The sequence below is a fragment of the Nelumbo nucifera genome, chromosome 7 (genome assembly GCF_055504915.1).
Source record: "Nelumbo nucifera cultivar China Antique chromosome 7, China Antique-T2T, whole genome shotgun sequence".
Lineage (NCBI taxonomy): Eukaryota > Viridiplantae > Streptophyta > Magnoliopsida > Proteales > Nelumbonaceae > Nelumbo > Nelumbo nucifera.
In genome coordinates this window covers 56280387-56297280 of record NC_142655.1, presented here as the reverse complement: position 1 = coordinate 56297280, position 16894 = coordinate 56280387, and the positions used below count along the sequence as shown (strand labels likewise).

The following is a 16894-nucleotide window of genomic DNA, read 5'->3' as shown; positions in this document are numbered from 1 at the left end:
AAAGTGCCCACCAATTTCAATACATTTGGTCCTATCTCAAGGTTACCTTGTGTTCTTTGATACCAACTATCACGTGGTTAGGTTTGGTAGCGGAAGAAACCCGTGCGGCATCCGGGCCATGTGTGGCTAGGACAAGCCTTTTGTGTGTAAAGGCCATGTGCTGGCCCATTGAATGGCTCCACCAAGGTTAGTGGCATTGGATCATGACCTTGCCAATCCATGGGAGGCACCTCTTCTGTGCCAAAAGGGGAATATGTTGATGATGTGTGTAGTCAACCATTGGGCTGTGAACACACCTGTGCATTTTGGGCAACGGGGTAGCTCGATTAGCTTAGGCATGGGGTTGGTGAGGTGTAGGGACATGCTTGGGCCAAACTCACATGCAAAGCCTCCCCTTCATGTGCGTTGTGCAATGCCGGTCCATGCACCTTGGTAGCCATGCAAAGTCTCCCCGTGAGCGTGTGTGTGCCCATGAGGAACCTTGGTAGCCATGCTAGCCATTAACCAAGGCCGCCCTGCAAGGGATGTTGGTCTATGGAGTGCCAAGGTCGGGCACCCAAGGAGGTCGACCACCCCTCCTCAAAGAGTATGTTAAGCTTTTGGTGGTCTGCCAGAAGGATACATCACTTTTCTGAAAAAAATCATATTGACAATATTTACGATAGTGCCACTAAACGTAAGCCTACAAAGCATAGGTAAGACTAAGTCTGTGTCAGATCGTGACAGGCTCCCCCACTCAATCTATTGTCGTCCTCGACAATGGCTCTGCTGTGAATGGGCGTCTGTGTTCCACGACATCCACGTATGCTCCAGTTTAGTTACTCATTGCAATCAGGGCCGCCTGTTTGACCTAGGTCTCACCTATGTTGGTGTCCATTTATGGGGACAGAACCATTTCACCGTACCAGTCTGCCTAGACTTCACCCACTTGTTTGGGTTACTCAAACCGTGCAATGGCTATGCCCTGTGTGTGCGCGTGTTTGGCACTTGAAGATGTTATGTGTGTTGCTTCGCGGAGGTTTGCTCCATGTTCTCTTTACCTCAAGGTTTGACCGACTTCTTGGTAGCTTTTCGGTGGTGGTACTGAACACAATGTATTAGGTCATCACTTGCTATTGGCGTTACATTCTAGGAAACCCTTTCATGGGGTCTCCTATCGTCAAAGTGCTCACCAATTTCAATACATTTGATCCTATTATTGAAGTCTTTCTCATCATCTCCAAAAACGACGGTCTCTATTGTCTCCAATGATCTAGCTCTTAGTGTGCATGTAGGGAACCATCTAGGAGGTTAACCATCGGAAATCTCAATTTCTCCATGGGCCTTGCTTGTTTTTGTTACGTTACCATACAAGGTGGATATGTTTGCAACTAGGGCTAAAAAGGTCCAGCACTCTAGGGATCACTGATGAACTCTTTCTACCACTTAACCTTACATGAGTTATATCTTATCATCTATTCCCAGAGTGCAGAATCCATGGTTTGATTCCTTGCCAAAAGTTGATGTCCCCCTTCATAAAAGATTATAATATCATCTGCAAACTGTAAATGAGTAATTAGTAACCTATCCCTTCCAGCCTTCCAACCACTAATTCTATTCTCCCTTTCAGCCTTATGAATTGTTCTACTCAAGAGATCCACAATTAGGGTAAAGAGGAAAGGTGAAAGGGGGTCTCCCTGCCTCAAACTCTATGAGTTGGAAAGAAGCCTCTCACAATCCCATTGACCAGAATCGAGTAATGACAAGTCTTAATACATCCAAAGATCCAATTACACAATCTCTCCCCAAATCCACACGATTTCATTATCTCAATTAAGAACACCCAATCCACTAGATTATAAGCTTTCTCAAGGTCCAATTTACATACAAAGATTTTTTTCCTAGATCTTTTCATTTCTTCCGCACATTCATTCACAATGAGGATTTGGTCAACTATTTGTCTCCCTTTTACAAAAGCCCCTTGCTGTTTTTAGCCTTATGGAAAGGATCTTAGCAATAATCTTGTACAAGCTGGTCACTAAGCTGATTGGTGTAAAGTCCTTAGGATGGCAAGCATCAGGATTTTTGGGGACAAGAGCTAAAAAGGTAGAATGTATCCCTGGACTAATGAAGCCCTTTTTTTGCAAATTCAATGAACACCTCAACTAGATCATGTTTCACAATTTCCCAACAATCCTGATAGAAGTCTATAGTGAAACCAATCTAACCCAGGCTCTATAGATCTGTTCATTGAGAAATTGCATTTCTTATATCCTCTTCTTCAAAATTCCTTTCCATCTAGCTAGCTTCTTCAGATTCCTGGCAAGTCCAAACAAGGTCCTCCATATCCACTTTATCAATCAAAGGTCTTCTATAGATGGATTTAAAGTGGTCTACAAATCTCCTAGCAATTTCACTCTGATTGGTTATCTCCTACCCTTCTATCTCCAATTTAGCCACATAGTTCTTCCTCTTTCTTCCATTTGCCAGAGCATGAAAATATTTTGTATTACTGTCCCCTTTTTTAACCACTTGGATCTAGATTTCTTTCTCCAGCTGATCTCCTCCCTTAATAAGGTTTCTTTCAGCTTTCTCTTTAATTTGCACCTCATGGCTCTCTTCTCAACAACAATAGTCCCTTGTGCTTCCTTCTTATCTAATTTGCACCTCATGACTTAAAACCTTATTCTTTAGAGATAAACAAGCTAGAAAATAAATTTAAAATACCAAATATCTCCATCACCAAAAATTCTGAAATTGGTATAGAAACAGGAAAACTGATATGTATTTTTCCATGTATTCCTTGCTTCCATAATTGCAAAATTAGTGTTAGATCTATCATCTGTCATACTTAATTAGGAAAAGTAGTTATTTAGTGAATTTTAGAGTTCAAAACTAGGTATGGCAGTGCCCACACATTCTTATGCATGTTGTTATCTAACAGGAAATGAAATGACAGTAATGCCCTTGTGCCTAAATCTAGGATTTCAACATTCCCCTTCAAGTTGGGTCATACACGTCTTTCATGCCCAACTTGTCACATAGCTCATGATGGTGTAAGGTAGTTACACTCTTGGTAAATACATCAGCAAATTGTCCTTTGGAACTTGAAAAAAAGACAAATTTTGCCCCATCAATTTTCTCTCGGATGAAATGCTTATCTTCTTTTATATGCTTCTCTTGTCATTTTGAATTGAGTTATGAGCTATACCAATGGTAGCTTTGTTGTCATAATACAAGGACATAGAACCCAGCATAAGGAAACCCAATACAGCTAGAACATTCTTTATCCACTAGATCTCAGCTTGATATTCAGCCTTGGTGCTTGATCTAGCCACCCCTTTATGTTTTAGAAGAAAAAAACCTTCTGAAATAAATGGATTGATTAAAATAGTGCAGAAAAGTGATAGAGAACAGCAGAAAAGAGAAACAAGAAGAGAGAGAGAGAGAGAGAGAGAGAAAGAAGAAGGTGGCGGAAAATAGGGTTCAGAGGAAGATTTCGAATGTAATCCTCTCTTACACCCTAATTCCTTTTCATTAAACTTAATTTTCAGTAATTACAAAGAGGCCCTTAACTGGGTGAATAATCTTAAGTAATCATAACATAAGTAAGGCCCATTAACAGCATAGAACATAAACAAAAAGATAAAAAACAGTCTATGGGCCCTTCGGCTCATTCTCTATACACTCCCCCTCATGTTGAGCATAGATGTCAATCATGCCCAGCTTGCCAGTATCATGCTGAAGTTTAACCTTGGGGATTCCCTTGGTAAGGATGTCAGCTAGCTGTTCTTCAGAAAAAATAAACGGCAGAAAACTTCTCCAGAAGCCACTCTTTCTCGGATAAAATGTCTATTGACTTCAATATGTTTAGTCTTATCATGTTGCACTGGATTGTGAGCAATGTTGATGGTAGCCTGATTATCACAATATAACATTAATGGCTTATCATACTCAACACCCAGTTCCTCCATCAAGGGTCGAAGCCAAAGTAACTTAGAGATTCCATGAGCCATGGCTCTATGCTCGGCCTCAGCTGAAGATCTGGCAACAACTGATTGTTTCTTGCTCCAAGAAACAATATTACCTGCCACCATGCTATAGTACCCAGAAGTTGACCTCCTATCATCAATGTTTCCGACCCAAACCTCATTTGTGTAAGCCTCCAGTTTCATATGACCATGCTTAGCAAATAGATTCCCTTTCCAGGAGACCCTTTTAAATAACACACAATTCGTTTTGCTGCTGCCATATGAGTGTCCTTGGGGGCATGCATGAACTGACTAATGCAACTGACAGCATATGCAATATCTGGCTGAGTCATGCAAAGATAGAGCAGTTTCCCAAGTAACCTTTGGAAGACTTCCTTATCTTTCAACAGTTCTCCATCTGTGGTAGAAAGTTTTTGACTTGTATCAATAGGAGTAGCCATTGGTCTTGCACCCATCTTGCCTGTTTCAGTGAGCAAGTCAAGCACATACTTTCGTTGAGAGATGAAAATCCCATCCTTAGATCGAGCTACTTCTATGCCAAGGAAGTACCTCAATTCCCCCAGATCATTGGTCTCAAACTTTGTATGAAGAAAAGGTTTAAGATCATTAATCCCTGTCATATTAGTACGAGTCACAACTATATCATCAACATAGACAATAAGATATACCACCAAAGTGCCTCTCCTCTTTACAAAGAGGGTATGATCAGACTGAGTTTGTATATAGCCAAAGTTAACAAGAGCAGCCCTAAACCTTTCAAACCAGGCCCTAGGTGACTGTTTAAGTCCATAAAGAGACTTCTTCAACTTGCACACCTTTCCCTCCATATCTGTGTCATACATCCTCGGTGGAAGAGGGAAGAGGCATATAGACTTTTCCATGTAATTCTCCATTTAGGAATGCATTTTTCACATCCAACTGATAAAATGGCCAATCTGAATGTGCAGCTAGAGAGAGTAGAACCCTCACAGATGTCATCTTTGCAACAGGAGCAAAGGTATCTAGATAGTCAATCCCATATCTCTGTGTATAACCTTGTGCAACCAATCTAGCTTTATACCATTCAATGGTGCCATCAGCGTGGTATTTGATGGTGAAAATCCACTTACAACCCACTGGTTCCTTCCCTTCAAGCAAATCAACCACTTCCCATGTGTCATTCTTATGCAGGGCATCAATTTCAGTTCTCATAGCATCCTCCATTCTGGATCAGTAAGAGCTTCTGACACTGACCTGGGTATTGGATTAGAAGCAATAGAAGAAAGATAGGCATAATATGAAGGAGAAAGCAAACTATAAGAAAGGTGTTTGGAAATGCAATGTGCAATACACTTCCTCTTACCTTTCCTAATAGCAATTGGGACATCAAGATCTGGGAAGGGGGCTCCAAAGTGACTGTATCAGTACTTGTTATCTCTTCTGTAACTGGAAGTGTAGGAGGCTCTTGTGATGTAGAGGAAACAATCTATCTACTTCTAGTTCTTTAACGCTGGTACAACCTAGGATTAAAGAGAGGGCGAGGAGGTAACGAAGGAGGGATAGGAATATTGGAAGGAGCATGAGATGACTGTTCCTCTATTGATTCATTGGAAATAGAAGGAGGCTCAAAAGAAGACTCAACTGGAACAAGAAGGGGGATAGCAAACAACTGTGACAAATTCTCCCCCTTTGAACAATGCTTCTCCAGAGAAGGATCATAGAAAGGAGAGGACTCATCAAATGTGACATCCATTGAAACATACTAAGTTCCAGATTTTGAATCAAAACAACAATAACCCTTCTATGTGGAGGCATAACCAAGGAATATGCACTTGTGGGCCTTTGGTTCAAATTTATGTCTCTAGTACTTGGAATGTGTACATAACAAGTACAACCAAGACACGAATTGGAATTGGAAAAAGGCCCTTACCCGGATGAAGGAGGCTAAGAGGAGACTTAAAACCCAACACTCTGGATGGCATATGGTTAATTAGGTAGGTTGCAGTGAGAACAACATCCCCCAAAATCTTGTAGGGACATGTGAGGCAAACAGGATACTCCTTGCAACTTCAACAATGTGTTTGTTTTTTCTCTCAGCAACTTCATTATGTTTTGGAGTTCTAACGCAGGAACTCTGGTGAATAACCCCTAAATCAGTGAGATAACAGGTTAGGTTCTTCTCAAAGTATTCTTTTGCATTGTCGGATTTGAAAATTTTGATTCTAATATCAAATTGGGTAAGAACAAATTCATGGAATTGCCTCACAAGTCTAGGAACTTCATTACGGGATTTCATAAAAAATAGACATGTATATTGTGAAAAATCATCAATAAACAAGATAAAATATTTATAGCCATCCATAGAGGGTAAGTGGTATGGCCCCCACACATCAGAGTGCACAATATGAAATGGAGAAGATGATCTTTTATTACTCAAAGGATAACTGCTTCTACAATGTTTTGACAACTCACATGACTCACAATGAAGACTGGACAAACTAATTCCCTTAAATAGTTATGGGAATAAATGACTCAATGCAGAAAAAGAAAGATGACCCAAACGAAAATGACATAACACGACCCGACTGACAAACTCTGAAGATATAAATCTAAAGGCAGCTTTCCCAGGTTTTCCTTGGCTTTGTCCAGGAGTATCCAACAGATATAATCCATTCGCCTCATGGCCACTCCCAATCACTTTCTGAGAGTCCAGATCCTAAACAGTAGGAAAGAAAAAAGGTTACACAATAGTTCAAAGACTTAGTTAGTCTACTTACGTATAACAAGTTTGTATTTAGTTTGGGCACATGAAGAGCAAAAGGAAGTTGCAGAGAGTCTGTAGCTTGATTGCTCCCTTGCCAGATATAGGAGCAAGAGAGCCATCGTCTAGGGTGATTCTATCACAGCCAGGAAGCAAATCATAAGAAATAAACAAGGTGGAAAGGCTGGTCATATGATCAGAAGCACCGGAATCAATAATCCAAGGGATCCTACGATTACCTGAGATAGTTGCATGATTGGTAGAAGCCCGTATACCTGAATGAGCAAATGCAGAACAAGTTGAATTTTCCGGAGTGTTGGAAGAAGAGGTTGCACTCTCTTAGTGACTGATCATCCTTCCATACTTCTCATATTCTGCCTTCATAATTGCTAACTGTTCACTAGCAGTCCTCTATTCAGTTAAGCATCTATCATTATCTGGGCCAGTAGCAATATTGGCACTTCCTATCTTCACATTATCAGTCTTTTTTGGAAACAAGGAGGAAGAAGCTTTGGATGTAGTTTCCAACACTTCTTTTGTATGCTTCGGTTTCTTACAGTACTCACAAACAACTTCCTTCTTTCCTGAACCACCTGAACTTCTTGTAGTTCCCTTCGGTTTCAGCCCCATATTAGCAAAATGGTCATTGAAACCAGCCTCTTGAACTTGGACTAGTCTCCTGCTTTCTTGACTACTCACCAAGGCATAGGCCTGAGACAATGAAACACTATCCTTGGCTAAGATATTCTGTTTTGTGATGTCAAACTCGGGATTCAACCTTGTCAAGAATTCAAAAACTCCGTTTCTCTTTACTAATTTTCTGTACGTTTCAACATCATTAGTACTTTCCCAGATAACAGTTTCCATCAAGTCAATTTCCTGCCAAAGGGATTTCAGCATTATGAAGAAAATAGCTAAAGGTCTCTCCCCCTGCCTTAAATTATTCACATCACTTCTCAGCTTATTTGGCCCTGGCCACATTCAGTTTCTGAGAATAAGTTTCAGCAACACTATCCCATATTTCCTTTGCTGAATTCATCCATAAATAGTGTTGACTGATTTGGGGTTGCATCAAATTTACTAACCATCCAATGACAGTATAATTTTCTTGCATCCATTTTTCATAAGATGGATCATCTTCTGCATGAGCTTTCTTGCTCCCCGAGATATACCCCCACTTGCCTCTGCTGCAAACATGAATCTTTACTAATTGTGACCATGCCAGATAATTGGTTCCATCTAGCTTGATTGTTGTCACAGCCAGTAGAGAGTCTACAAGAGCCCCCAGAACCTGTTCGGATTCGGCAACATGCTTGTTTTCAACTCCCAAGGTATCCATCTTCTTAAAAACACTCCAAAAGGACTTCTAACAACTTCAATTAACAATCAAGGAAGGCAGGAAAAAATAGAAGCTGAGAACCAACCTCTATGTAGTTGTACCTATTAACTACGTCACACCCGGAACCCGGGAGAAACAGAAAAAATCCAGCCGCTCGTTGTAGACTTCACAGAACACTAAGATGCTTGTATCGATCTTCAAGATGAAGAATAAGGAGCCTTTTAATCATTGAGCGCCAAGGTCAAACTCCCTGTGGGGCCCGCAAGTAGAATTCTCCAGTTAATTAGGGTTTTGGGCAAAACACCAGAGACTGTCGGAAAGATGACAAAGACAGCCTTCTTCTCTCCAAAAGTCCACTAACAACTGGTCTGAAGAAAAAATTTTAACTACTCATTCGATTCAGTTCTCCATACAGTGTATGGGAAGAAAGAGAAGGAAAAAAGAGAAAAGGAGAGCCTGCTCTGATACCAAGAAGAAAAACAACCTTCTGAAATAAATGGACTGATTAAAATAGTGCAGAAAAGTGATAGAGAACAGCAGAAAAGAGAAGCAAGAAGAGAGAGAGAGGAAGAAGAAGGTGGCGGCAAATAGGGTTCAGAGGAAGATTTCGAATGTAATCCTCTCTTACACCCTAATTCCTTTTCATTAAACTTAATTTTCAGTAATTACAGAGAGGCCCTTAACTGGGCGAATAATCTCAAGTAAACATAACATAAGTAAGGCCCATTAACAGCATAGAATATAAACAAAAAGATAAAAAAAGTCTATGGGCCATTCGGCCCATTCTCTCTACAGTTTCTTACTCATTAAACGAAGTTCCTTCCTAGAAAGGTCCAATAACCTATGGTAGTTTGCCCATCATCAATAGATCTTGCCCAATCAACAGCCATGCACCCCTCTACTTTGATGTGGCTTTGTTTGGAGAAAAGGAATCCTCTCCCAAGGTGCTTCTTCAGGTATCTAAGTACACATTCTGCTACAGCAAGATGTGAAGTCCTAGGAGAGTACATATGCTTAGGACTGCAACGGAATATGCAATATCAAGCCATAGTAACCTTTCAATAAGCCATTGGAAATGCTTAGCATCAGGTAATTCAACACTACATTGTGACTAATGTGACAGGAAACGGCAAGAATAATATCAGCCCAAAAACGTTTTACAAAAGGAAGATTCCACTTGAAGTTGATATGCATGAACAAAATGCCTCTATTCATCATATATTGACCTTGTTTGATCCCATATTTCCATGGCCATTTCATCCTGCATGAAGTTCTTTCAAAGTGCAGGTTGCATTGAATACAGCAGCCATGACATGATCATGCATTTTTCTTTCTGCCTTCTTTTATGAACTGCACCTTCCTCTTGGGGTTCCTTAATCTTTATAGTGAGGTACCCAGTAACCCAAATTTCCCATTTAACAAACAACTTCACACCTTTAGACTGCTCCAAATAATTTAAACCATCAAGTGGAGACTTGGAGCAATATATAAATGGAGTAAGAGAGATTAAATGTAAGAAGAGAAAGAGAGGTTCAACTTCACACCTTTGTGCCATATCTTATAGAAACCATAGTCTACCTACTAGGTTTCATATCTATAGTACTTCTGACTTGTTCATCTAATCTTGTGCTATTTTATTTCATTTTACTTTGTTTCTATTTATGGATTCCTATTGTATGCTTCAGGTTTGAACTCTGACAGTCTTCTGTCTAAATTAATGGCTCTAGTTTATAGCTCTAAGGTATCAGAATTGTTTCGAATGCAGCTACAGTAACCCGAACCAGGAGAGAAGGAAGAAGAAAAGAGAAAGAAAGAACAGGAGGGTTTAGTCAAAACTGATTCGTTCACTGTTCATTCGACCCCTTAATGTTTATTAAGTTCTAATAACCTTTACAAAGACTAAACTGCCCTTACTTAAGTGTGGGCAGAGTATATCTAATAAAACTGCCACATAAGCAAGGTACTTAACAAACATGAGATGACTAAACTACCCCTATTCGGTTCACTTTAACAAGAATAAATATTCTTTTTTTTTCTTCTTTTCTTCTGGCTTCTAGTATTTGGAGCTTATTTCGTAGCTCTCTAATTTTGGAGCTTGATATTGTTTTAGCCATTCTTATTTGAATTCCATTCCCATAAATTACAGTTATTGCTCCTGGGTTCCATGCTTCATTCTTGGAAGCTATGGTCAGAATATTTACTGATTGCTCACAACGAACCATATCAAAGTTTGAGAAACTTTTTGAAAGAGAAAACTTGCCTGAAGAAATTGTGTTAGATCTTGAAGCAGAGTTTTCAAGTTTGGCACTTGATATTATTGGGCTTGGTGTGTTTAACTATGACTTCGGCTCTGTCACGAAAGAATCTCCTGTGATTAAGGTTTGGTTCAGTGAATTCTAAAACTTCCATTATGTTGTTATTTATAGTTTTTGCTTCATGTAAAAATGTTAACTTTTTAGGTCAATATTTTTGACTATCCTCTAGTTCATGTACTCAAATCAACTCAGGAAAGGCTCATTACAACCATATCTGGTTGGCTACACAAATTCTGTTTCACCATTTCACTCTATCTTATAGCTCCCTTTGCATGGAAGCCCTCTTGTTTTCACTTTGAATTTTGCATTGAAGTTAATGATATTGTCTAGAATAAATTTTTAATTTGCTTCTCCAAAATATACTGCAGGCAGTCTATGGTACTCTTTTTGAAGCTGAACACAGATCAACTTTTTATATTCCTTATTGGAAACTTCCCTTAGCTAGGTGGGTGGTTCCCAGGCAGCGAAAGTTCCAAAATGATCTTAAGGTTATTAATGACTGTCTTGATGGGCTTATAAGTAATGCTAAAAAGACCAGGGAGGTAAGAAGAAATTTGAGCTGAATGTTCAATGTATTTAACTTTCTCTAAGTCAATGGGAAACATCAATGTCTTTGCCATTGTTTATTTGTTGGAAGCACGTTGTCATTTCAGGATTTTCCTATTGGTGTATTCACATATAAAATTCATTTCATACAATCTATGGTAAATTTATTGGCAGGGGAATATAGATAAGGTGTATGAATGATCCTACATTGATAAATAATATAATTTTCAACATATTGCCTGTGTCAATATTATTGCCCCTAGACTTATTGCAGAAAGAAGACAGTGTCTGAGACTACAATATAACAAAATTTGACTTATTCAAATTACACTATGATGGTACACGCATTTGCTTGAGGTTTTTGAGAAATCCCTGATTTAATTGTAAACTGTGCATGGTTTCAGAATACAGACATAGCATTCTCAAAACAGATATAGCAATCCCTCATCATTAATAGAAAATTCCAAGAAAATGTTTTGGTTTGCACTTCAGTGACTTTGGTTCCTGGTTAGCAATAGCTTGAATAGAGGAGGGGGAATATTTTTGAAGTGTTGCTTAAAAGATGCTGTAGTTGGATTTTTCTTGGTGGAAACATTGGATTAGAGGAGGAATGGAATCAATTTAGGTGTATGATGTTACGAAGAGGGTTGAGGAACATGTAGGAGTTTCAAAAATCTTTTCTATTTTCCTGCTTGGTGTTTTTTCTTCCAAGGCAAACTTCAGTCAAGGAGTTAGGAGGTGAGCTTTTCTTGTTTATTTTCCAATCAAAGTTAGATACCGTTCAGTTCCTTGAGAGAGTTAGAAACTTGTAAATGTTCAATTTCCTTGATCTTCTGGTGGACCATTGTCTTCCTCTCATGTTGGCAGTGCTTTTGTCCCATGGACCTGGTGGTCGATAATGGAATGGTTCATGATGTCTGAAAGCATGCATGACACAGGGCCACTTTTTGTGGCTATTGACAATGGTCTTGGAGGTTTTGTTAGCATTTATCCTGAAGCCTTGAGGTGGTAATAGTCAATTCCATATATCTTCTGTTTAGTGGGGTAGGGAGACATCTAGCTGTTCTTCTATGCACATTGTGAAGCTGTAGGTTTGTAAGCAGATATTTATTTTGTGAATCATAGTTGAAGGAGAAGATACCATTCCCACTTCAAAGAATCACAATACCATGCGTCATGGTGGGCATGAAGCTATAAGGAGATCTATGAGATGAAGGGCGTGTTTGGATAGGAGTAAGCTTCATATTTCAGTTAGAGCAGAAGGGATGGATTCGGATGGGGAGGAGATTGTATGTAACAAGATCCTTTGGTATATTGATTGGTGTTTTCCTTCAGATGAGGAACAGATTGGTCATTGTATTGGTCCTAGAAACTGGTATTAGTGACCAGAATTTAAGAGGGTACATGATTAAGGAAGATCAGATGATGTGCTTATGCAGGTGAGACAAAGACTTGGTGGGTTTTACATGGCATTATTAAAATTGAAATTTTAATATTCTTAAAGGAAGGAGTTGATTTACTAGGGAAGAGAACAAGTTAATGTTACATGGTTTAACTGGGATAGGGCTGTCTTACAACTAATATTGTGGAGCCAAGGAACCTGGGGGAAATCTTTTCCCAATGGCCAACATGTGGAGGAAATGTTAAAGCAAAAATTGTTTGGACCTGTGTCCCTTTCGTCATTTGCTGGGAAATGTGGAAAGAAAGAAATAGAATAATCCTTGGCTGTATCTAAGAACATAAAGTTCACACTAATCTTGGGTTCTGTGCTATTCCATAACCATGTCATAATATGTGCATCTTCTTGTTCCAACTCATTGTACCCCTGAGAATCAATTAGGGGTTTTTCTTCTTTCACATGCTTCACCTTCTTCTTAGCTCTTAGAAAAACTTCAATAGATTTAGCCCAAGGCACATAATTCTCACCATTCAGTTTAGTAGAGGTCATCTACACATTCAAGTAATCGAGGGAAATCATAACACTAGACTTGTCTTCACTACTATTTCTAGCTGGCATGAAAAAAAAAAAAAACTCACTCACTAGTACGTCACACTACCTCACTTACTAGTCGCCACATTGCACGCTAATGGCTGATTATTGCTGAGAACATCTACTGTCACAGTTTTCAGCAATAACAGTCACTTCTGTTCTTCACTTTCAACACCACAAAACCACCCAAATACACATAGCACTAGGTCTGCAATCAATCAATACCTGTTTCACACTGTAACACCCATGCAGCCCACCTATTGAACCACACAAATCAGACTTTCACTCGTCTGTTCACTGCACTTCCTGAAACAGATCCATCAATTAGAGGGTTTTCTATCAACCACCTGAAACGACCACTGCACCACCAACGAGAGGCATGAGAACCTTTAGAAGAAAACAATCACTCCTTTTCATCCATTCTGCTAATCTCCAAGTGATCAATGAGAAATCTGCAAAAACCTAGGGTAAAGGGTGATAAAAAATCTTGGTAGATTAGATACCATGAACAAATTCAGATCTATACTGGCTTTAGTTCTAAAATAGCAGAGGAAAAAGAAAGAAGAGAGAAAGAAGAGAAGAGAAGAGAAGAAGAAGTAAAAGAGAAAGGCTGGTTTGAATTAGAGAAGATATCTCTCTCTAGTCGGCTAGATAATATTTATAGGTTTCTAATTAAAACATAAAGATAGTTGCGCCCTTACTTTAGTGTGTGACACAACACTTAAACCAGGATATAACAGATATTGCATCACACTCTTAACATAAAACAAAATGACCAAACTACCCCTCTACAGTTGACTCTAATAATGTCCAACTTCCACCTTTAATGAATCCTAATAGAGGATTCATGCAATCCCACTATTAGCAAAGTTAAATAGCAGTCGTAGGAGTAGGAAGCTGTACAGTGCATTCTCTCTGTCCTAACATGGTGGTAGATCCTATAACATTGATCGTCTGTTGACATCCCATTCTTGAAAATCCCTACATATCTAGGTATTTGACAATAACAGGATCTCACTGGTTTGCATATCAAAGGTAGACGTGTCTGATACTCAGCTTAATACCAATATCAACTCTAGGAACACATTGCGTTTGGTCCAGTTCAATATTTATTGCAATCACTCACTCTTATACCTTAGGTCACAACCTGAGCAGCTGATACTCACTACTCCACTACCTTGAGCAGTGTGAGAATGACAACCTTGTTCGAATAAACTCCCCAAGCCTATCCATTGGTTCTGAACATTCAAGTCCATATTGTAATAACCATGTGGCTTCATACATGATATTACTATGTACTACGAAGTGATTCAGTAAACAAACCCATTTCAAATGAATAAATGAACTTTTATTCATAATAATCGTGTGTACAATACATCAGTTGAAGTTGAGGGCATACACACTTTATCCCTAACTGGCAATGGTAGAGAAAGATCCATCTGTCAATCTCACTTTATCCCTACTGAAAAGGAGAGTAAAGGCTGAAAACAAACTTGTACTAGTCATATGGTTAGAGGCCCATGAGTCAATAATCCAAGGGGAATCAGGAACTTGGGTAGACACATAAATGCAAAAGCACAGTTACCTGATGTAGACACAAATGAAGTAGAAGGTGTAGGAATAGAGTTATCCATCTGTTGGAGGGTCCTACCATAAAGCTCTAGGTGATCAGAGAAGGAATTGATAATGTCCTCCTTAAGACCAACCAAAAATAGCAGTCGAGCTGTTATTTTGAGACTCTTGAGTGGCCAGATTTGCAGAATTATACTTATTTGGGGTAGGTATATTAGAACCTTGATTCTTGACAGCCCACTCGGGCTTCCCAAGCTGCCAACAAGTCTCCTGGGTATGTCTGGACCTTTGGCAATGTGTGCACCACAATTTACTTTTTTTTGAAAAAGGTAAGGTAAATATTATTCACAGAGAACCAGATTACAGAATATAACCGGCCTGTCAACCAACATAACTGGGGCCCAAAACCAAGAATACATTACAAGATATGACCAGAAATCAGCTGGGCCCCAAGACCTGGTTGGACCCCTTTCACAGCAGCTGTCCAGGAGACTAACTTCCCGAAAATAAAGGAAATTAGTTGATCCACTTCACTATGCTTGTTCTTGAAGATTCTGCTGTTTCTTTTGGCCCAAATGGTACTGATTACTGCAGCAGGGATGGAGGACCATGCACTTTTTGCTACCTCGGACAGTCCTCTTTGTTCCCAACACCACAATAGATCACACAGTTGCTGCCATAGCCCAGTGGAGATGCCAGAGGAACAAGAAGTGGTTCCAGATTGTAGTGGAAACAGAGCAGTGCAGAAATAGGTGGTTACTATCTATTCCACTTGATTACAGAACACACAGAACAGGTCCTGGAGCAGGATTCCTCTTCTCACCAGATTCTTTTTGATGAGACACTTGTTCATTGCCATGTCCCAGAGCAAAGCACTTATCTTTGAAGGGACAACCTGACACCAGACTTTTTCAGCTGGAAACTCAGCTTGAAGACCACTTGCAAGGTTTCTGGCAAAGGAGTTAACAAAGAATATACCATCATTACACCAATTCCAGTTCCAGGTGCCATCTTCCAGCAAGTGCAGGTTCTGGTTGGACAACAATTCCAGCAGATTAGAAACAAGGTCCAGCTCCCAATCTTGAAAATTTCTTCTGAAAGGACACCAAACCTGGATGTGGTCTCGGACCTCACAGCAGTCAGCCACCAAAATATCTTGATGTTCTGCAATCTGGTACAACTAAGGAAATAACTCTGCTAAAGATCTACTATTGCTCCAAATATCCTTCCAGAATTTTACCCTTTGTCCATTTCCCAGCTTAACCGAAAGACCCCTATTTATCAGAGGGAAGACTTCCATGATTACCTTCCAGATGGAGCACGCCAGAGAGGTCATAGAAGCAGTTGTCACCCAATCCCCATAGTCTGTGTTGTATTTGGCTGCAACCATACTTCTCCACCAACTATCTCTTTCTTTACAAAATCTCCATATTCATTTACCCAGAAGAGCCTTATTAAAGACTTTCATTCTCTTGACCCGGAGACCACCTTTTCTTTTAGGGGCACAAACCTGATCCCAGCTAACCAAGTGAATCTTCTTCTCCTCTTCCCACCCTTTCCAAAGGAAATCTCTCAACAGATTTTCCACTTTCTGGGCCACTTTCCTCGGCATTGGGAAAAGAGACAGGAAGTAGGATGGCAGATTTGATAATGTACCACAATTTATCCTTATCACCATTTTTCTTAGTCACTATTCTTCCCTCCATATTTGCCTCCCTTTGTAGCTAAATCACTCGGCTGTTCCCCCTCAGAAGAAGTCACCAAGTTCTGCTCTTTTCTAATTGAATCAATGCGTACACCTCTTGAATTGAGGGAAGTTCACTACTTCCCAAAATTTGAACAAGGAGAGACTCATTGATGGGGTTCAACCCCAATAGAAAAGCAAAGACGCACTGTTGGTATACAAGCTTCTTATAAGCTTTGGCATCATCATCACTCTTCTATTCTATATTCTAATAGTGGTCCAGCTCCTTCCAAACCAACGTAAGAATTGAATAATAAGTATAAAGACTATGGTCACCCAGTTTGCAAGTAGAGGACTTTGCCTGTAGTTGGTAGATTTTTGCATAGTGTCTTTGTTCAAAGTAAGTTACCTTAACTTGTTCCCAAATTTCACATGCAGTGTGTTAGAATGTTAGAGTGATGTTCGGCTGATAAGAGTTCTTATTAGCCCATTGTTATGTTTAACTTATCTTGTAACTGGGCCTGTGTTAATGGGCCTAATCCTGTTTAATGATTTAAGTTATCTGGGTGTCCCATCACTAATCAGGGGCATCCCAGTAATTTCTTGTACCTTGTACTATATTCATCTATAAATAAAGGACTGGTCGATTGGCTAGTACAGTTCGACATTCTCTTCAGTTCTGTGGTTCTCTTCTCTTCTTTGCTACTTCGAGTATAGCTCTTCAGATTACATTGTCC

At 39.6% G+C, this 16894-nt stretch overlaps 1 protein-coding gene across 1 annotated transcript in view; it reads left to right on the top strand.

Annotated features, from left to right (window-relative positions):
• CYP97B3 (cytochrome P450, family 97, subfamily B, polypeptide 3) overlaps positions 1–16894 on the top strand; it is a 107674-nt gene that overhangs the window by 54836 nt on the left and 35944 nt on the right. The window contains exons 5-6 of the mRNA XM_010262321.3: positions 10197–10429; positions 10734–10907. Coding sequence (XP_010260623.1) covers positions 10197–10429; positions 10734–10907 — 407 coding nt within the window. The remainder of the gene's footprint in view (positions 1–10196; positions 10430–10733; positions 10908–16894) is intronic.